We start from the raw sequence: 20,703 nt of genomic DNA, 5'->3' as shown, positions 1-20,703 counted from the left end.
CAAACCCCACTTCATCTATAATTCATCATCTTTTGGAAAAATCCTATGTGTCACCCGGCTTTTCTTTCTAATCAATTGAATGGGTGCGATTATCTTTTTAGAAAAAATCAAATATTGGAAAACCTAGTAAAATAATTAAAAATAATTAATCTTTGCATTAAAAAATGCGTTTTATGAAGCTCGGAAATTGAATATGCGACCGCTTTTGATTTTTAAAATATTTTACAAAGCTTTAATGAAATCTTTTATCAAAATTTGGATGGCTAATAGTAGTAATTAATTCTTTTAGACAAATGATTGAAATTTGGTTCGTTTTATAGGTAGAGATTAAACTTCGAACCTCATATTTAAAAATGAGATGAATAATCAATCACATATCACATTTTTAAGGAATTCAAGTCAAATTGCAAGGTTAATGACTAATTTTGATAAAAAAAAGGTTTAAAAATCAAGTTGAAAAAGTTGTTTTATCCTAAAAATAATTTAAACCATCATAAAATAATTTAACTAATCAATTAAGCTGTTGCATTATCAGTCTTTTATGTCAATTATTATTTAATCATCACGTCCATGACAGTCACCACTTAATTGCCCGCAAGGTATTTTAATAGAAAATTGTATTAAGAGTATTAATTGTTTACTAACTTTCAATTAACACCTTAATTAAATGTAATTTTCGATTAAAATTTAATTTATTTTAATTATTTTACGAGTCTTTTGACATTTAAAATATTTAAAATTAAAAGATATATAGTGTTTTATTACACAAAAAAAAGTTTTGAAATCACAATATATGTTATTTGATACTTTATTTCATTCTAATGATGGAATATAATGTCGATTAAGTCTTAGCTCAATCAATATGAGCATTGTTACTAATACAAGAGAATAAGAGTTCGAGTGTGTTGAAATGAATTATTTTTTATTTATGAGTTGGGAAGAGACTATTAATAATTTTAAGTATGGTAGAATATCAAAAAATCCAAAACACAAAACATAATTGTGTATAAAATGTTAAAATTTTTTTTTTCATTTGTCTTAAAGTTTTAAAATTGAGAACTATATTTTGTCAAAAAAGAGAGAGAGAGAGAGAGAGAAGAAAATTATATAATAGAGATAAAAAAAAAGGTGGACCCCAATTGATAACAGCTACCGTCACTGGCCGCGTAAGCTTTCGATTGATATAAGCAAACAAAACGGAACAATCGGTTATCAGCTCCCAAAAGCAAATTTTGCCGTAAAACCAAACAGGAAAAAGTAAGCGAAAATTCATCATTCAAACGTACCGAACAAGCTAAAATGCGCCCCGAATTCACGTCACCGTCTTCTTCTTCATCTTCGTCGGCCGATCGTCGGTTAAACGCTCTGGTCCGACACCTCGCAACCGCATCAATGGTGTCTCAAACCGCCGTAGCATTTTCTCCCACCTCCGGGTTTCATGGAGACTCCGTTTTCTCTCACGTCGTTCGCGCCCCTGAAGATCCCATTCTCGGAGTATGCTAATAAATTCAATCTCTCTCTCTCTCTGTTTTTTTTTTTTGGTATCTTTTTTATTCTTTTAATTATGAATGATTAAGATGTAACAATTAGCTAACACATACCGTTGATTTATTAGGTGACTGTTGCATATAACAAAGATCCCAGCCCCGTTAAGTTGAATTTAGGAGTTGGTGCTTATCGAACTGAGGTAAGTTATTTATTTCTTTAAAAGATTTTCCATAAAGTTGGATTTTGGTAAAATTCTATAAAATATCCCTGTAAATCAATTCTTTTTTTGCTGTTTAATTTGATAATTTTTAGTTTTTATTTTCTAAAATATATATTTTCGGTCTTGATACTAATTCTTTATTCTATTAAATTGGTCAAATAATTTGAACACATGCAGCTTAACAAATTTTCTCTGTGCAAAAAATAGCAAGGTGTATATAGCAAATCATCGTAAGTAAAAAACATGCCAAAGTTGGTTTCATGGCTGAACATACATATTTCAAAAAGTAGAGAACTAGAAATGATCAAATTATAATATAAGGATTAAATCCGCAAAAAAAGTATAGTGGACCTTTTATACAATTTGGCATTGGATTTTTTTGTTTTCAATTTAAAATTTGTTAATTTTGCTAACAGGAAGGGAAGCCTCTTGTTCTTAATGTGGTGAGAAAAGCTGAACAAATGTTGTTGAACGATAAATCACGTGTTAAGGAATATCTTCCCATTGTTGGAATAGCAGAGTTTAATAAATTAAGTGCTAAACTTATTTTTGGTGCTGACAGGTTTGTTAATATTGGATGTTTAATGCTAGTCTAGGAAATTTTACATTAATTTTATTGTTTTTGGTATATAATTTGTTTCTTTTTGTGTGTTTTAAATGTAGCCCTGCTATTCGAGAGAATCGGGTTACTACAGTTCAGTGTTTATCTGGGACGGGTTCATTGAGAGTTGGAGCTGAATTTTTGGCTAGGCATTATCATCAAGTAAACCTTCTTGTTTTATTTTACATAATGTATTTTTTGTATTATCTTTGGACAATTTCATAGTAGTGCTTTCACTTACCTTTTTTACTTTTTCTTTGGCAGAAAACTATATACATTCCACAGCCAACATGGGGAAATCACCCCAAGGTTTTTACTTTGGCAGGATTATCTGTGAAAACTTACCGCTATTATGATCCAACAACACGCGGAATGAATTTCCAGGGTACGAAAAATTTCTATGAATATGTGTTTTGTGTGTATCACCATGCAGTATTTCAATCTTATATTGGGCTCTTACTCAATTATCATCAACTACATGACATCTGTAAAATTTTGTAGTTCCTATCATTATTGTTGAAGTTGTTGTGACCATTGATCTCCATATCTGATTATGCATAATTGCTTTTTGGTTCTCCCTTTTTTGGTGTCCGATGAGGATTAGTTTGATTTAGTTTTACTCTATTAGTTTTTTTATTTTTTGGTATTCCTTTCTTGATAAAAGGGTTATTGGAGGACCTTGGCTCTGCCCCTTCTGGATCAATTGTGCTTCTTCATGCATGTGCTCATAATCCCACTGGAGTCGATCCCACCCTTCAGCAGTGGGAGCAAATTAGGCAGTTGATGAGATCGAAGGCATTGTTACCTTTCTTTGATAGTGCTTATCAGGTAGGTAGAACTGAATGCAACATTGGGTATTTACTTTTGCAAATCCATAAACTTATAACAGTTTGGATCATTTAATTGGTGAAGACTTGAATGAAGTTATTCGTTATTACTATTATTATCATTTCTAAAAGGATTGTATTGGTACTTGTTATTATAGGGTTTTGCCAGTGGAAATCTTGATGAAGATGCACAGTCGATTCGTATGTTTGTTGCTGATGGTGGTGAATGCTTTGTAGCTCAGAGTTATGCAAAGAACATGGGCCTCTATGGCGAACGTGTTGGTGCATTGAGTGTTGTAAGACTCTAATATCGATGTCTATGAGATTTAGAATGCCCTAAATTGCATTCTTTTAATTTAAAGTACTTTTATATTATTTTTTGTACAAATCATGTGTTAGCAAGATCTGGTCACCATAGATGGACATTTTTTACTTGATAGATCAAGTTGTGCCTTGTTATTTATCGGCTTGAAGAACGTATTCTGATTTTTATTACAAATTTCATCGTAAATAGGTCTGCAGGGCAGCCGATGTAGCAAGCAAGGTCGAAAGTCAGCTCAAGCTTGTTATTCGGCCAATGTTTTCAAATCCACCAATTCATGGTGCATCTATTGTGGCAACCATCCTGAAGGACAGGTATGCACTCTTCACCCTTGTTTCACTACATCGCTGTTGTCTGAATCATTTGGTTGGCAAGAACTCCATCTTATCTTGTGTATATCAGCTTATGTATTGAATTTTAAGCCTCAGTTGCGGGCTATTGTCAAATGGACTTTGCAGATTCTAATAACCAGTCGTATCCTGTCCTAATTCTTTTTCTTTTGTCCTTCTAACCAACAGCAACATGTTCAATGAATGGACTATTGAGTTGAAGGCAATGGCTGACCGTATCATCAGCATGCGCAAACAACTTTTTGATGCTTTGCGTGCTAGAGGTCTACTCGAAGTTCCTTCTATCTTAGTGGTGTTGTATTTAAGCAAATCGATTGCCACAATATCCTAAGTATATGTTACTTTCTCACTTATTTCTTTTGCTTTCCATATGGCAGGAACACCTGGTGACTGGAGTCATATCATCAAACAAATTGGAATGTTTACCTTCACCGGACTAAATTCAAAGCAAGTGGAATTCATGACCAGAGAATACCATATCTACATGACTTCTGATGGGTAAGAAGCTCAATTATTGGTCCTATGTTACTTAAATAAGGGCATGCATCCAATATGGGAATCAAAAGCCTTGTATCCATGTATATGTGCCTAACACACACACACACACATAAACGAAGATTTCGCATAATATAGCTTAAGTCCGTAAACCAATTATTGGAATTGGATTTTGATCGATCTATTTTTGCTCTTTATGTACAGGAGGATTAGCATGGCAGGACTGAGTTCAAAGACAGTCCCTCATCTGGCTGATGCAATTCATGCTGCAGTTACTCGTATGTCATAGAAATTGGGCTTAGCACACACAGCAGGTCCTCAATACACTTGATTGGGAATCACATCAAATGAGTATTTGTTTTTCACTTTACCATTCAATAATAACTGTATTTGAACAAAATTGTAGCCCTCAAAACACTGAAAGGGCAGAAAGAAATAAACTCACTTCCACTTGCTTATATTTTGTGGTTTTTGTCAATGGCTAAGATAGCATTTATAAAACCTTTCCATGCTAATAGTCAAATTGTATTTTCTTAGTGCCTGCATCCTAGAAAAAAGCCTATGATTGACAACAGTAAATGTAACTTGAGAGAATTAAAAGGAAATGAAATTTCACCACTCCAAGAAACAACCCATTGGGACACAAGAAACAAGTGAGAAGAGTTGGAGAATCTTATGCGCTTGCACAATTCTTTTTTTATCATCAATTAACTTAATTAGATCCATTCTCGTTCGACAAGAAATTGATGGCTTTTGAAAAGAAAAAGGGGGAAAAAAAGATGGCATACATATATTCAATGTAAACTACAAACATGCAAGCCTTTTCAGTACCCTTGATAAACCATTACCTGCAGCCTTTCAAGAGGTAGGAAGAGGTAGGGCTTGAGAAACTCACGGCAGTTGAGGACTTTCTATTTTCGGTACCCTTTCCAGGCGTTCCACATTCGCTAAAGTCAAGGATGCGACGCTCCACCTGCAATTAATCGCAAATTATCAATTTCAACTAATTGCAACAAATAAGGGAATGTCAAGTATAGCTATGGTTTTTCAGTAATACCAAGATATCTGAAGCCAAATGTGATTGAGTCTCCATTTGATTATTCTCTTTGTCCATTTTAGAATTGTTGGAGCGTCTTCCCTTCACAATTGATTCTGGAGTTTCATTTCCCAAAACTTCCAAAGCATCAGCATAAGTAGCTGCAGTATGCTCACTTAATTGTTTCATCAACCCGATGGCATCGTAGCTTCTATCTGGAGGGCTCATCAGGTATCCAATGTCCTGGAAAGAGATTCCCAGTTATCAGGAATGGTAAACAAAATATCTAAATTCTAAAACCTACCTCAAGTTTTTATACCTCAATTGTTATTTCTGTATCAATCCTTGGGCCTGGAACAAAAGAGTTGATAAACCAAGGAGACTTCCATGCTGATGAGGATTCTATACTTCTTTTTAATGGAGTTTCACTGAACCTGGCAATCCACATCAAGCAAGCAACTGGTGAGTAATCGATCAACTAATGTTAGCATTTGATGGGAAATAAACAAAAGCAGAGGTTAACATACAAGCACACAGAATAGCGAAATAATATAACGATATTGGGGAGCAGTGGAACCTTACATATTGTAATTTTCAATAGCAGCACCATTCCCGGCATTATCAGCCAAATTCTCCAAGGTTGCTGATGAAATTGACTGGCTTTCACTGTTCTTTATTTGCGGAGTAGGAGAGCTTACAATTATGCATGCATTTCCCGAAAAGCATTCAGAAGCCAAACCCTGATTTCTTGGAGTCAGTGTGCTTGAAGACAATAATGGTCTGTCTGCTTTAAGACCAACATGGTCAGGAGAAAACAATAGTAGATCATTTAAATTGTGCTCAACAAGCACTTCTGGAGGCCGTTGGACCTGTCAAAAGTAGATCAGAAAAAATAGTAAATAATATCAATCAATTCATCACGTGAAAGGGAATACAACAACAAAAAGAAAGAAGGGTTAAGAATGAGATTTCCAACATAAGACCACGAATTTACATAGAACTATCAGCATCATCTCTGAATATATTCCAACATAAACAACCGCTATTAGTAGTGTATAGCTCCAGCTCCCTCAATATTCCAACAGTAGTTCAGGTTATCATTAAAGAAACAAGAACCAAAAAGCTGAAGGGATTAATCAGACAGGAGTGCTTCTAAAGCTGGAAATTTTACATAAAAAAATAATGATTCTTTTTATATATAAAAAAACTCACAATTTTGTCAGAAGCGTTAGCATATGTTTTGTCCTTGGCATCAGTAACGCAGGCTTCCTTTTCTATGTCTCCTTGGGAATTAATTCCATTAGAATCTTTCTTCTGACCTTCATCATCTAAAGGTTCAGTGTGATCTCCCCCATTGTATTGTTCCTGATCAACTGCTTGACACAGGTTTTCTTTTTCTTCAATGAAGACACCAGACTTGGTCTTACATTCAGATGGAGACTCCTGAGATGTGTTTCCAGTCCCACTCGCATCCAACATAACATCCAAGCAAGAGAATTCTTTGCTCAAATTGGATGTCATATCTGTTTCCAGCTTTTTGCCACATTTTCTTTCTGATAAAGGAGACAATAGGTCATGGTGGCGTTTCTTCAATATGGATGGTGTACCAGTGAAAGTTTTGGCAGCACTTTTCAGCTTAGCATCAGGACTATCATCCCATAATGGAGAATCAGACAATCTAAATGGAGAGATGCAGTTCATAGATGACATCATTAGTTGGCGAATACCAAGGGGACTATATTCTTGCTGCTTATCGCTGCCACTTGATATAAGATCACAGCTGAAAAATGGAATATCTAAGCTTGGAAAGCGAGGAGGTTCATAACATAGACCTCCTTCATCTTGTTCAGCAGGCAAGTTTGGTTTATCATCCACAATAGGACAAGTTTGCATTGCATTTGATTCAGAACCAAAAGTGTTCACTGGAACCAACTTCGGAGAATCTTTGTCAAGGTATGATCGCTCTTGCATGTCTGTACCATATGTATGGTCATCACTAGTACAGATAAAGCCATCACGTACATTCATAGTAAGTTCTTGCTCCTGAGTTTCAAAAGGTTGACCAGTTAACTGACCAAGCTCTCTGCCATATATAAGGGTGGTACCATCCTCAACTGAAATAAGTGGAGGCACAAAAGGTTGACAGCATGAGGTTGGCAACACTTCAGACCTTGAAGGACAATTAGATTGCAACGCTCCAGTTTCAGATTTTTGGATGTCTGAAGCCTGAGAAGATGATTCAACCATATTATATCCTTGTGTAAGATCTTCAGAGACAAAGCATCCATCAGTTACTGTCTCTGAGAATAGGACCCTACAACATTCATCATCCGTTATCAGCATATGTTCTTGCTTGTCAGAAGTTGTAACTGTATTTATGAAAGATGTAGGTGCATTTAATCCTACAGAAGTTTGTAATGCAACATTCATCACTTCATGGCATCTACTAGTATCTATACAGTGATTTTTGAATCCAGATGATTCTGGCCCTAATTCCAGAGAAGAAGGATTAGGTAGGTTTGTTAAACCAAACTGGTAATCCCCACATGTTGAATACCCTGCTTCACCAGGTATTTCTGGAATGGAGAAGCTGACATCTTCCAAAGATGGATAATACTCTTCTGAACAAGGTGCCGGACAGGAATTCTTCTCCTTTCCCACACCAGATATTTCAGTCAAGTGCGAATGCTCTCTTGTATGTACAGCAGCATTAGCCAAATCACTTGTAGTCTGGGAGCAGCCAGCCATAGTAGGTTCTTGGCTGCATTCTGATATGTCATCTGCTTCTGTCCTACTTTTGGCACCACTATCATCTACATTCCTCTGTATCCTTGAAGAAGATGAAGGCATAGACTGGCTTTGATTTGTAAGAAGTGGAAACTGAAATTGTTCTAGAAGTCCTGATGCTACGTAAGAGTCCACTTTCTTTTTGACTGAACTGTTCCAGTGATTTTTTATAGCATTGTCTGTCCTGTTACCCGTACAAATTTGGAAACAGAGAGTTATTGGTAGAAAAAATATATTACCTTTTAATTAATGTACAGATATCAAAGGATGATTTGCAGCCACCAAAGTAAAAAAGAATAAAAGACCAACAGTACGTAACCTCGACACAACATTGATGGGAAGGGAAGGTCTGGCAACATACCTTCCTGGCAAGAACTTTGAGAGCTCTGCCCATTTGTTTCCATAAACCTGATGAGCACGAATAAGAGCCAGCTCTTCTTCCTGAGTCCATGCCTCTTTATTTATGGCTGGATTGAGATGATTATGCCACCTACATTAGTACTTAGCTGTATGAGCACAAATGCAAAACAGGAACAATTTTTTGTTCTTATATTTTTGGGGGAAAAGGAGCATTACAACACCAAATGATTTCATAAAATTTCCAAAAAAGTTCACAATAACATCTCAGAGTGAGAACTGTTAAAATTCAACAGCATTAACCCAAAGAAACCAGGCTCAGGCCAGCTGTGTTACCAGTTCTACAAAAAGCCATAATCCAAGGTCCACTCCCCAGTCTCCTTGGCCTTCTGCAAAACTACAAATGTAAATGGGGTTTACATATTAAAAGTAACAGCTCTATCATCGCACCTTTCTCTGCACTGCTTTCCAATACGTCCAGGTAAGTGCTGAGCAATGGTTGACCAATTTTTGGGCCCAAATTTGTTCACCAACTCAATTATCAGTTCATCCTCCTGATATATTTCAGAAAAGCAACTCAGAATGTCATACTAATTATCAAAAATATATATATTTGTTTTGTCGAAAACAATCAAGTGCAAAGAATTGAGAGGAAAAGAAAAATAAGTAGCAAAAAACAATGACCTCTTTGGACCATGGCCCTTTAACAAGTTCTGGATTCAAGACCTTTTGCCACCTGTGTAGGCACTGTACATCAGTCCGATCCTTGAAACACTCCGCTGCAGATGAATCAGTACAATTAAATAATTAGAATGATTCAAAAAGAGCTATTATGCCAGTTGCATTGAAAAAAAACCATACCTATCTTTTTCCAATTTTTTCCTTTAAATTGTTGAACAGCTTTACGCAGAATCTCATCCTGGAGACCCATAAATTATTTAAAATATGCAAATAATTACATACATATATGCATATGCACCGTACATTGATACGGACAAACACATCTAAATGAACACAAATAATAAATTTATCAAGGGTTGGGTCTAAAATTACCAAACACCGATAACACAGCCAAAGCAATAAGGTTTACAGAAAGGTATTATCTTAAATTGCAAGACAGCAGTCATAAACTAGGGAAAGAAAATTACCTCCTCAGGGGTCCATTGCCCTTTTGTAGAACGTCTCGTAGGACCACTAGTTCTTCTACAAAAGGATTGCAAAGTCAGAAAAACTCAGTAATACATGAAAAAACAAATTTTAGCAAGATTAAATAGAAAACATTGTAAAGGGAGGACGAGAGCAGCTAAGAACAAATATAATGAATTTTTGACTTTTCAAGTGAGGGGTGTTAATAAGTAAAAATCACTATGGAAAGGAAAATACCCATGAAAAGCTCGCATTCTCTGAGCGCCATCGCTGATGCTGGGCACAACTGAAGGAGTCGATGTTGTTCTGTCACCATCCATAGTTCCTTTGTAGATGAATAAAGATGCATACCCCAATTCCAACTCTACAACGTTTCTCTCCACAATATGCTTTCCAAATCATTATAAATCAACCTAACTAGAAAGTTCCTCCACACTAAACAACAGAACAAACTAACATAAAAGGGAAAAATAAATTATACATCAACCTTAAAAAATTCCCCCCAATAAAAGAAAAAAAAATCAGGAAAAAAGTTTTAGACAATTTAATTAAAATTCATAATCAACGATTTAAAAATTTGTCAGTAAAGCAAAATTCTCTTAAACTAGGACCCTAGATCACGATCAAATTTTAAATTCATTTAATTTCCAACAACTCAGAAATTGGATAAAGAGTCGACAGTTAGTGAAGCAAAATGTTTAGTATGTAACCTAGACAGCGAGATCGATTCAAAAAAATTTTAAAAAAATTAAAGAAAAAGAACTCTTTAAATTCGTAAGATATAAGAAGAAACCCTAAAAAGAAGAAAAAGGAAGCACTCACCACCGAACTGAGCTCCGAAAACCGAGAAACGGAGAACCGGAAAAGAGAGCAAGTAGAAACGATGCACATTTGCAGATCCAACCGAAGATATGAAGTTCTATTGAAGATCGAGAACTGCAATGATTATAGAAGAAGAAATGAAACGAAGAGAGGAATGGTGAGGTCTGGAGAGCTATTCAAACACAAAGGGGGCGGTCTAATGGTTTTTTTTTTTCAAAACCTGTGGTTAAAGATCGAGCATGTTTTGAATTTGATGGCTTGGATACATGTTTTAAGTTTTCAAAATTCCCAACGGCCATTTTAGAAGTTGATAAAGACAAACCTAACCACAACAATATCATATCATGTATAATTAATACATTTACAAATTTTAATTAGAAAAATCCTATTTAATTAATATACCTACAATTATATGGCCACGTGTATGGCAGCTACTTCCACATAAATTCATTAGTTTGAAGAACTACCACAATCAACTAAAATTTTAATTGAGGCGGATTATGTTCTTACTTTGAGTAATTAGTGTAATTTTTAAGTTTTTTTCTTTAAGCTATCTTTTTCTACAAAATAAACATGAACAAATTTTATTCAACTTATTGGTTTACAAAATACATTTAGCCTTTTATAATATTTAGTTTGATATCTTAATCTTTTTCCCAATTTGGCGTCTGATTTAGTTATAATTTTCATTTTGATACTTAAGTTTATTTTTCAAATTGATATTGGAGTTTTTTATTCCAATTAAGTACTTGAATTTAGCTTCAATTTGGCATCTGATTTAGTTATAATTTTCATTTTGATACTTAAGTTTATTTTTCAAATTGATATTGGAGTTTTTTATTCCAATTAAGTACTTGAATTTAGCTTTAATATTCAATTAGTATTTGAGCTTTTTTTCAATTAGGTACTTATATTTTTTAACTAAAGTACATGTGTCGGACATTCATTGGGCCACATGATACTACTTGATTTAGATACTAAATTGAACATTGAAGCCAAACTTAGGTGCCAAATTGGAACAAAAAAAATCAAGTACCAAAGTGGAACAAAAAAAAGCTAGATACCAAATTGAACATTAAAACTAATCTCGGGTACCAAATGATATATTGACCAACATTTGAAATGATAAAGTGGTAAAATAGTGTTATTAGAAAAAAAATTGAGTAAAAATCCAATATTTTATCCGAAAAGAAAAATCCAAAAGATATAGTGGAAGAAATTGGTGAGAAAGTTGATATCTCTCTCTAGAATAGAAAGTTGAGCTACTATGAAGTAGAAAAAAGGTGAAACACAAATAAGGGAAAAAAAACTCATCTCTTACAAGGACACTTTTGTTGGCAATGAGTTTGGAAATTACGATCAATGGTTACTTGAGGATGCAACGGATTCTAATGAGCTGGAGATGGATGCTATGGATGAAGGCCAAGAACAACACATTGACATCTCCATATTTTTATCCCGAGATGAAAGAAATCACATTGACAATTGATGGGAGAAGACCTTTATTGTTAGGGTTTATGGGGAAACGATATAGTTTCAATTCCTTCACTTCAAAATTAAATCAGTTGTGGAAACCTTCAGAATCCATTCAAGTTATCGACCTAGGAAATGACTATTCTCTAGTTAAATTATTGTGTTTAGAAGATTATGATGTTGCAGTCAAAGGTAGAACTTGGTTTATTAATGGAAATTTCCTCACTGTGAGGAAATGGCTGCCAAATTTTAGAGCCTTTAAAGCCATCTTTAACTCTGTAGTAGTAGTACTAGTAGTATTTCACTGCCTAGAATACTGATCGAATATTATGAACTGATGACCCATGTAAAGATTGGAAGAAGCTTAAGGCATCTACTTAGAGTGGGTAATACCACTAGCATGGAGAAAAGAGGTAAATTTGCTAGAATCTGCATGAAAATAGGGTCTCTCCTCTGTTTTTACTTGTTTTGATTCTCAAAGACATACTTGATTTCGATAATTTCCAAATACCTAAAACTCAATTAAAAATGTTTCTAAAAGTGTTTTAAATACTTTAACTTGTTTTTGATTAATTTGGATGTTTGGTATAATGTGTTAAAAACATGATGTTGTGTTGATATTAAATGAGAAGTTAGTATCTCATGTTCGAACCTCAGATCAAGTGTGAGTTGTTACAAAATAACTTGAAAGCAACCAAGTTATTAAAAGCCAACACTCTAGTGTAAAAATTCTGAGCTTGCCTGAACACCTTGATAGTTCAAGGACAATATAGAACCTACTGCACAAGATAGAGATGTTTCCTTAAAGGCTTTTAGAGATGAACAAGGATCTATTGAGATTCGACAAGTACCCGAGACTCCCCCATGCATTAAGCCAATAACTATCTTGATATGAAACTTTAAGGAAGCAAGACACCCTGATTTCATCTCAACAGTTCGAGAAATGGCTTATCTTTACGACTCGTAAATAATGGAAATTAGGGAAATAAAGGTACGAGCTATTGTGGTGCCTCCAATTGTGGATAGATTGTCATTTGTTGCTTGGCATAATACCTCTACCATTGGTCATAAAGGAGGAATTTAGCTTCTTTTTATTTCAACTACAACTACCATTACCCACTCTTACGATATGGAACAGGAAATACGTGTGATAATGAAGGTAAATAATTCTCGATGGCTTTTATCTACTATTTATGTTTGTCCTAGAATAGAAGAACATAGGTTGTTATGGAAGAGCCTTAGTACTATTGTGATTGTATATAATCTCCCATAGCTTGTTACTAGTGACTTTAATGAGATATTCTCATTTTATGTAGGGGTAATGAGATGTTTCCATTTTATGTAGGGGGTGCTCTTTCTCTACAGAGAATATAAGAGTTTTATTACTATTTGAATTCATGTAATTTTATTGACCTTAGTCTTTTTGGCTAAAATTCACATGGACAAACTTTAGAAATGTGAATCATCTGAAATATGAACGCATTGACTATGCTTTCACAAATGGAAACTTTTATTCCTTGATGCACATGTACATCATCTCCAAAGGATTAGATCAAATCACTACCCTTTAATGGTTTATTGAGACAACCAAGTTTAGCGAACTCGAATAAGTCCTTTTAGACTCCAAGAAATGTAGGTTAACCATCACAACTTCACAAATATTTTATCTAGCTAACAGAATAACTTGAGTTCTCCCTTGATGGCTACAATTGATCAATTTACCATATTTCTCATGGTTTGGAACAAAACCACATTGGGGAATGCTTTTCACACTAGGAAACATTTTATGGCTCATATATATGGTAGATAAAAAGTATTGCCTGAGTTCCCAAGTTAGTTTCTTATCAACTTGCACAAGAACCTCATTAAAGAATTTCAAGTCATTCTAAAATAAGAGAAAACCATATGAACTTTGAAGATGAGGGCCAATTAGATCATGTATGGGGAGCAAAATACTAAATTGTTTCACCTCACCACCATGAATTGAAGGAGTTATAACCAAATATAATTTAGGGAATTGGATTACAAAAAAAAGTGGCCTCAAATAGTCCAAAGGTATTTCATTGAGCTATTTCAATCTTCTAATCTAGTAACACCACTTGTCCCTACCCCAACAAAAGTTTGGATGGTTTGTTCTTTCCGCTAGCCAACATCTGATCTGTGTGCCCCAATTATTGACATTAGTATTGCTCAAGCAGTGTGGTCCTTTAAACCCTTAACGCCCCTAGACTGAATGGCTTGCACACAATCTTCTTCCAAAGATGTTGGTCTCAAGTTCAAAAGAAAGTCTCTCTTATGGTTAAGCATGCTTTCCTTGATGGAACTTTAGGGGAAGGAATAAACAATACCTTGATTGTGTTGATTCTAAAATTCTAAGGAGCTTCTTCGATCAACTAATTTAAAGGGATTAGTCAATGTAATACTGTTAGAGTTGTGTGACCTAAATTTTAAGAGATTGCTTGTAAGTCAAGTTAAATAAAATATATTTTCTTTCTAGAAGATTTAGTATTTATTAGTATAATATATTTAGCATTTATTAACATAGTTTATTTGACCTACTAATTTAGCCTATGAATAGGTTCTTTTGTAACCTTAGAAAATACACCCATTAAAGATTAGAACTCATAACACATTTAGAGAATTTTGTGTTTACGTTTTGAGGGTTCTTTATTTTCGGGTTTTCAGGGTTTAGTTTTTATCTCCATCTTTTGTACTCTTCGTTCTTTTGCCATTGTAGTAAAATTATCTTTTGCCCGTGGTTTTTTATCCTCTTTGGAGGGGTTTTTCTATGTTAAATTTGTGTATTCAATTTCTCAATTTATTCCACTATTTTTTTATTACTTATTGCTTAATCGGGTCGATCCTAACAAGTGGTATCAGAATTAGTTTAATTTTCATAGATCAGCTCGTTCAGAGATGGCAGCAACAAGGTTTGAAATTGAGAAGTTCGATGGTGTGACAAATTTCACTCTGTGGCAAGTTTGGATGATGGCAATTCTAGTTCAAACCAGCTTGAAAAAGGTTGTTACCGGGAAAAAGCCTAAGAATCTAAATCAAACAGAATGGGAAGAGCTTGATGAAAAGGCCTTGTCTACAATCCAATTGTGCCTCGCGAATACGGTATTGTAGGAGGTATTGATGGAGAAGACCTCATCTACCTTGTGGAAAAGGTTAGAAACTCTTTATGCGACTAAGTCTCTGCTAACCGTTTAGTGTTGAAACAACGTTTATTTACGTTTCGCATAAACGAATGTGAGCTTCTTAAAAATCACATCAGTCAATTCATTACTCTTTTAAATGATTTAAAAAAGTTGAGTTTCATATTGACGATGAAGATCAGACTATGTTATTATTGTGTTTTTTACCCCCTTCATATAAGTTTTTTAGGGAGACCCTGATTTATGGCAAAGACAAACTCTCATTCAAAGATGTGAAGGGTCATATGTTGAGTAGAGACAAACTCGACAATGAGTTTGGTTTGGTTCGTAAGGTAGATAGGCAAGCTTCCGTTTTGGTAGCATCAAAGAAACGAGACAAAAGGTGTCGCTATTCTAAAAAGTTAGGTCAGGTCAAAGCAGATTGTTATAAACTGCGAAATAAAAGAGCTACTAAGAGTAACGAGGGAGATGTAGCTGGTGCTAATTTGACCGATAAAAGCAGTGATGATTTCTTGTTAGTGTCAACGAACGATAACTCCAAGCTCACGTCCAAGTGGATCTTAGATTCGGGATGTTCTTTCCACATCTGTCCCAATAGAGAATTGTTCTCCACATACAGTTCGGTTGAAGGTGGAGTTGTGCGCATGGGAAACGATCATCTAGTAAGGTAATTGGTATCGGTACTGTTAAAATTAGGATACACGATAGCATGATTAGGACACTCTCAGATGTCAAATATGTACCTGATTTACGAAATAACCTCATCTCTTTAAGTATTTTAGACTTGAAGGATGTAAAATCAACATCGAGTCGAGCGACATTAAAGTATCTCGTGGAGCTCTCGTTTTGTTAAAAGGTAAAAGAACTGGCAATCTTTATATTCTGGAAGGTTCTACAGTGACCGGTGAAATTGGACGTCCCTCGTCCGTTACGGAGTCGAAGTCAACTCGTTTGGAGTAGACGCAAATTGGTCATAGGAGGGAAAATGTATAATTGTTTCATTGAAGAGAGGTTCTCTTTTGGATGCAGGTTTTGAAAAGTTAGGGCACTGTGTTTGTGAAAATCAGACCCGGGTTAGTTTTGATTTGGTGGTGCACAAGTCAAAGGCTAGAAGTCTTCCAGCTTCTAAGCACATATTCGACTCAGTTAATTCCCTACATAGTTCAAGATAAGCTCGTGGTGGGCTTTGGCAAAGATGGCGTTGTAAGAATTCGTGTCAATGTGGAGATTGTTGGAGTTGTGTGACCCAAATTCTAATAGATTGCTTACAAGTCAAGCTAAACAAAATATATTTTCTTTCTAGAAGATTTACTATTTATTAGTATAATATATTTAGCATTTATTAGCATAGTTTATTTCACCTACTAATTTAGCTTATAAATAGGTTCTTTTGCAACCTTAGAAAATACACCAATTAGATATTAGAACTCATAACACATTTAGAGAATTTCATGTTTACGTTTTGAGGATTCTTTGTTTTCGAGTTTTCGGGGTTTAGTTTTTATCTCCATCTTTCGTACTCTTCATTCTTTTGCCATTATAGTAAAATTATCTTTACTCGTGGTTTTTTATCCTCTTCCAAAGGGTTTTTCCATGTTAAATTTGTCTGTTCAATTTCTCAATTTATTTCGCTATTTTTTTTATTACTTGTTACTTAAATCAAGTCGATCCTAACAAATATTGTCTACAATCAACGAACCTTGGATAATGCCATTGTAGTCTAAGAGATAACCCATCCCCTTCAAGAAAATGAAAGGAAGGAAAGGTATTTAAACTTTAGAAAATTGCAAAAACAAAAATCTTAAATGTCAAATATATATATTTTAAAAACTTTGTAATGAAATTATTTTTTCAAAATTCTAAAAATCAAAACAATGAATAAAAATTAGAAAAGATAGAAAAAGTTTAACTAAAAAATATAAAGTTTAGAAATTGAGAAATTGAAAAGTAAAATTTGAAAAATATGAAGTCTAGATATTGAAATTTTGAAATGTTCAAATTGAAAAATTGAAAATAAAAACAAAGTATATAAATTTTAGATAAATTTTAATAATTTTAAAAAATTTCAAATAAAAGTATCTGTGTTTTAAAAAATTTTAAAAATTTAAAAATATTTAAAATTCAAAGAAACTCTAGTGAGCACAATGTTTGATCAAAGTCAAAAGTATTTTTAAAAATATTTTATTTTTTAATATATTTTTCCTTTTATTTTTAATTTAAAATTTTCGATTTTAATAATCATAAATGCCACGTAAAATTTTCAATTTTAATAACCATAAAAACAATAAATACCACGTGGAATATTAACACACTTATATCCACAAGAAAATGTTCCATTGCTTGAGAGCAATGGCATCTTTTTAATTGTCCCCCTTATCAAAATCCAAGATCCACTACTGTTTGAAACTTTGACGGGAATCAAAAACAGCACAAGCTTAAACTCCTAATATATTTACCCATGTAATGTACTACTACTTATGGTTAACCTAAACCTATAAATAAACAAGAGCCACAGTTCATTCCTCAAGCTATGGCACAAAAATGATCTCAAAACCTATTTCAAGTTTATCGATCACCCTCATGGCTGGCTCACGCTGCTCGAGCTCTTTTAGCTTCATTAGGACGTCCTCTAGGAGAACCATTTTCTCCATCCCGGCCTCGTTTTCCTCCTCTGTTGTTCTTTCCTCCCCTGAGAGCCGATGAAAGAAAGCATATATTAAAGACGTGAATTAAATAGACAAACAAACAGATAGTACAGGGAATATTTAGAGATTGCTTATCGAAACAAAATCAAATAAAGCTGTGATAAGAGTCTTAGCACTGACCTCCAATGGAAGTGATTGCCTACCCTGTGCTTTCCTTGGTTGCCACGGAGTAGACTCCAATACTCACTCTCAGCAACACCTAAAAACATTACCTACCTCTTTCACCAGTTCTTTATCAAATAAATCAAAGACTATCTCGGCCTGAATTCATTGTTTCCTCATGTATTACATATTTTACCGTTATATCCATCCAACATTAGTCTATGGAGGTCAGCAATGACATAAAATAATGAACCAATGTGGCTTGCCAAACAATACACGATGTTTACGTACTAGATAAGTTTTAAATAAGAAAAAGAAAATCTTCCTTACCCGTTACCGGTTCTACATTAGCAATGAAATTTTTGACAACCAGACCACCTTTAGCCGAGACTGAAGCAGCATGGGCTTTCTGGGCCGCTTCAGGTTGTTCGAACCGAATGTAACCCTTATCCTCTCTGATTCTGAAGTCAACATACTTCACACGAAAAAGAATATGCATCATGCATACAGAGTACTTCATAAAGGATCACAGATCAAATTTGTTCACTTTTATACAACTATATTGTAATTATATGGTAAGAGACACCAATTTCAACAATACCTTCACGGTGCCGAATTTCTTAAACACATCCTTCAAATCCTCACGTAGAACAACATTCATATCATCTTTATAGATGGATATACTTGATTTATTTTCCTTCTCGACAACCTTGTCAATGGGACTTCCATGTTTATCATCAACCTTTTTAGTCATTTTCATTTCTGCAGTCTTCTTTTCATCAGGACCATTTTGCTCAGCAGAGTCCCCAGCTGAAGCACTCTTCAATTTAAACGCAACAAGTAAGCCCTTGGGGTGTCTGTGATCATCATTACATCAAATTTGGTCACAAACATACCACAAGAGAAAAGTAATCCCATCAGAAAATTGTGGTAAATTACTTACTTTTCTTCAGCATTCGAGCCGTTTGAAGTTGTGATTGAACGATTGCGTTCAAACTCCTCTACTTCTTTTTCTCTTATAACATCAAAATCCTTCCTGAAAAGGAAAATGTGAGAACTAAAACATTAAACCATTTAGTCAAAAGCAGTATCTAATTCCAACTCTAAAATCCCATTTGGTATTAGATGACATGAACTCTACACTGAAATTGCTTAAACAAGCAACTGTCAACAATAGCTTACTTTGGTTTTAATTCCAGTTCAGCACCTGCAAAAACCAAGCTTTGCTCCAGAACCGTTTGGGCATCTTCCACAGCCGAGAATTCGATCAAAGCCGTGCCGCAAAAATACTTTCTTTGCACCACATGACGAGGCAATCTCACACTATTAACCTAAAACAAGTAAATAAAATGACGAGTTTACATTAAACCCTACACAAAGACCACCATTTTACATTGCACTTAAACAAACAAATATTTTGATACCATTGAGCAAAAATACCTTAGCATATTGACCAAAAAAGGCTTCTAATGCTTCCCTCTGGACATTGAGCTCCAATGGAGAAGCAGCAATTGTTCTGCTGTCCAATTGCTCTATCAATTCCTCGGGCTCTAATAGCTTGGTGCTTCTACCAACTTTCTTCCCTGAAAAAAGGGGAAAAAAAAAAGAAGCAAAGAAACTCTTCAATTCATTGGCTCAGAAGAAAATAAAGGAAATTTTGGGTTTCTTTTGTTTTTTTTTGGGGGGGGGGGTTAAACTGACCATCTTCAGAAACCTTGAGGGAAGATGAAGTTCTGAGAGTTTGAGCAACAACTTTCAAAGTACAGTCTGGTACATCATCTGCTTTCTTAACTTCCGTTAAATTTAAATGACCTCTCATCTTTGAAAACGAACAAATCAATGCCAAACAAACCACTGTTTACCCACAGTCAAGGTAAACAACAATGTAGCACCATGAAATAAATAAAAGAGGATTGAAGTTAAAGGATACTGTCATCTTCGCTCTCATTGATTTTTGTCTTGAGAAAGTCGTCTTTTGGAAGATTGCTATCACCGAAGTAAAACTCTACCTGAAAAAGTAATTTTTAGAAAAAAAAAAGTTATAAAGAGTAAATGGAAGTTAAAAAGTTAAGAAGAAGGGAGAGGGGAGTTTAACCTGGCGGAGGACAGCCTTGGCAGTATCTTCACCCAAAGAAGGCGTCGCCATTGTTGTACAGTAAGTGCTTGAGATGAATTGTGAGAGGGAGGGAGGGAGGGAGAGAGGGAGTGTATAGGGTTTTTGAGTTAGTTTATTATATAAATGTGGTGGGGGGTTTCTGGTTCAGTTAGTAGTACTGTAACTGAACTGCTTAGATACTCGTCTTGCTTGACACGATCTAACTAGTGACTTCAGTTTCCTATACGACGTGGGCTGACCTTAAAATATCAAACGATTTTTTTATCGATAAACTACACTTCTTGTGAATTTTTTTCATTTGACTTTAAAATATTATAAAAGGATCATTTAACTATTCTTTTAAGTCTAAAATTATTAAATATTTAACAGTTAATTGATGTGATTGTTAAGTTAATACCTTATTTTTTAAAATTTTTATGTCATAAAAAGAATTTATTAACCCACCTCACCCTTCTCCTCTCTCTCAATAACCGCCCTTCCCTCCCTTTCTCCCACCTACCCCTCTCTCCCCTATTAAAAATAAATAGGTTGCAGATATCATTATATGCAGTGAATATGTTTTTTTCTATGAATAAAATATATCTTAAAAATTAAATTAATTTTTCATATTGTTATTTAATTAACTAGTAATTAAATAATTAAAATTTGAAGAGAAAATTAATTTAATTAAGTCATTATAATTTCATGAAAATAAGTTA

The 20,703-nt window shown here is 34.4% G+C and overlaps 3 protein-coding genes across 4 annotated transcripts; 1 reads left to right on the top strand and 2 right to left on the bottom strand.

Annotated features, from left to right (window-relative positions):
* The first annotated feature begins 1,203 nt into the window (after positions 1-1,203).
* LOC105764130 (aspartate aminotransferase, cytoplasmic) lies at positions 1,204-4,839 on the top strand. Its single transcript, XM_012582650.2, has 11 exons — positions 1,204-1,494; positions 1,616-1,687; positions 2,125-2,270; positions 2,372-2,471; positions 2,574-2,694; positions 2,974-3,137; positions 3,295-3,432; positions 3,651-3,772; positions 3,977-4,071; positions 4,186-4,306; positions 4,508-4,839. Exons 1-11 carry the CDS (start codon positions 1,300-1,302, stop codon positions 4,590-4,592), a joined length of 1,359 nt encoding a protein of 452 aa, XP_012438104.1. The 5' UTR covers positions 1,204-1,299; the 3' UTR covers positions 4,593-4,839.
* A 127-nt stretch (positions 4,840-4,966) lies between these two features.
* LOC105764005 (transcription factor MYB3R-1) lies at positions 4,967-10,700 on the bottom strand. Of its 2 annotated transcripts, none has more exons than XM_012582474.2 (12): positions 10,452-10,700; positions 9,867-10,081; positions 9,632-9,686; positions 9,345-9,402; positions 9,168-9,262; positions 8,934-9,037; positions 8,488-8,616; positions 6,552-8,310; positions 5,922-6,208; positions 5,659-5,773; positions 5,361-5,582; positions 4,967-5,276 (listed from the first exon to the last, which is right to left on the bottom strand). In XM_012582474.2, exons 2-12 carry the CDS (start codon positions 9,947-9,949, stop codon positions 5,148-5,150), a joined length of 3,036 nt encoding a protein of 1,011 aa, XP_012437928.1. In that variant the 5' UTR covers positions 9,950-10,081; positions 10,452-10,700; the 3' UTR covers positions 4,967-5,147. The 2 variants fall into 2 exon arrangements, with proteins under 2 accessions (XP_012437928.1, XP_012437996.1); XM_012582542.2 differs by having other exon boundaries at positions 9,867-10,064.
* Positions 10,701-17,339: 6,639 nt separating this feature from the next.
* Positions 17,340-20,208, bottom strand: LOC105764205 (la protein 1). The gene is made up of 10 exons (XM_012582751.2): positions 19,985-20,208; positions 19,820-19,898; positions 19,591-19,743; positions 19,330-19,472; positions 19,072-19,220; positions 18,833-18,925; positions 18,491-18,746; positions 18,220-18,364; positions 17,908-17,986; positions 17,340-17,771 (listed from the first exon to the last, which is right to left on the bottom strand). The coding sequence occupies exons 1-10, from the start codon at positions 20,033-20,035 to the stop codon at positions 17,672-17,674; spliced, it is 1,248 nt and encodes a 415-aa protein (XP_012438205.1). The 5' UTR covers positions 20,036-20,208; the 3' UTR covers positions 17,340-17,671.
* Between the last annotated feature and the right edge of the window lie 495 nt (positions 20,209-20,703).

This window comes from Gossypium raimondii, chromosome 7 (assembly GCF_025698545.1).
Source record: "Gossypium raimondii isolate GPD5lz chromosome 7, ASM2569854v1, whole genome shotgun sequence".
NCBI lineage: Eukaryota > Viridiplantae > Streptophyta > Magnoliopsida > Malvales > Malvaceae > Gossypium > Gossypium raimondii.
Note: the sequence above shows the minus strand (reverse complement) of the source record. Positions and strands in the feature narration are given on the sequence as shown.

What these genes read in the sequence shown, in the direction of transcription:
- LOC105764130 (XM_012582650.2), top strand. Translation starts at nt 1,300, where the DNA reads ATGCGCCCCGAATTCACGTCACCGTCTTCTTCTTCATCTTCGTCGGCC. An exon ending in CTGAAGATCCCATTCTCGGA is followed by an intron (nt 1,495 to 1,615) that starts GTATGCTAATAA and finishes TTGATTTATTAG; the next exon opens with GTGACTGTTGCATATAACAA. An exon ending in TCTTTGATAGTGCTTATCAG is followed by an intron (nt 3,138 to 3,294) that starts GTAGGTAGAACT and finishes TTGTTATTATAG; the next exon opens with GGTTTTGCCAGTGGAAATCT.
- LOC105764005 (XM_012582474.2), bottom strand. Translation starts at nt 9,949, where the DNA reads ATGGATGGTGACAGAACAACATCGACTCCTTCAGTTGTGCCCAGCATC. An exon ending in ATACAGAAATAACAATTGAG is followed by an intron (nt 5,583 to 5,658) that starts GTATAAAAACTT and finishes ATCTCTTTCCAG; the next exon opens with GACATTGGATACCTGATGAG. An exon ending in ATTTGGCTTCAGATATCTTG is followed by an intron (nt 5,277 to 5,360) that starts GTATTACTGAAA and finishes GATTAATTGCAG; the next exon opens with GTGGAGCGTCGCATCCTTGA.
- LOC105764205 (XM_012582751.2), bottom strand. Translation starts at nt 20,035, where the DNA reads ATGGCGACGCCTTCTTTGGGTGAAGATACTGCCAAGGCTGTCCTCCGC. An exon ending in CAATGAGAGCGAAGATGACA is followed by an intron (nt 19,744 to 19,819) that starts GTATCCTTTAAC and finishes GTGGGTAAACAG; the next exon opens with TGGTTTGTTTGGCATTGATT. An exon ending in GGCAATCACTTCCATTGGAG is followed by an intron (nt 17,772 to 17,907) that starts GTCAGTGCTAAG and finishes ATCGGCTCTCAG; the next exon opens with GGGAGGAAAGAACAACAGAG.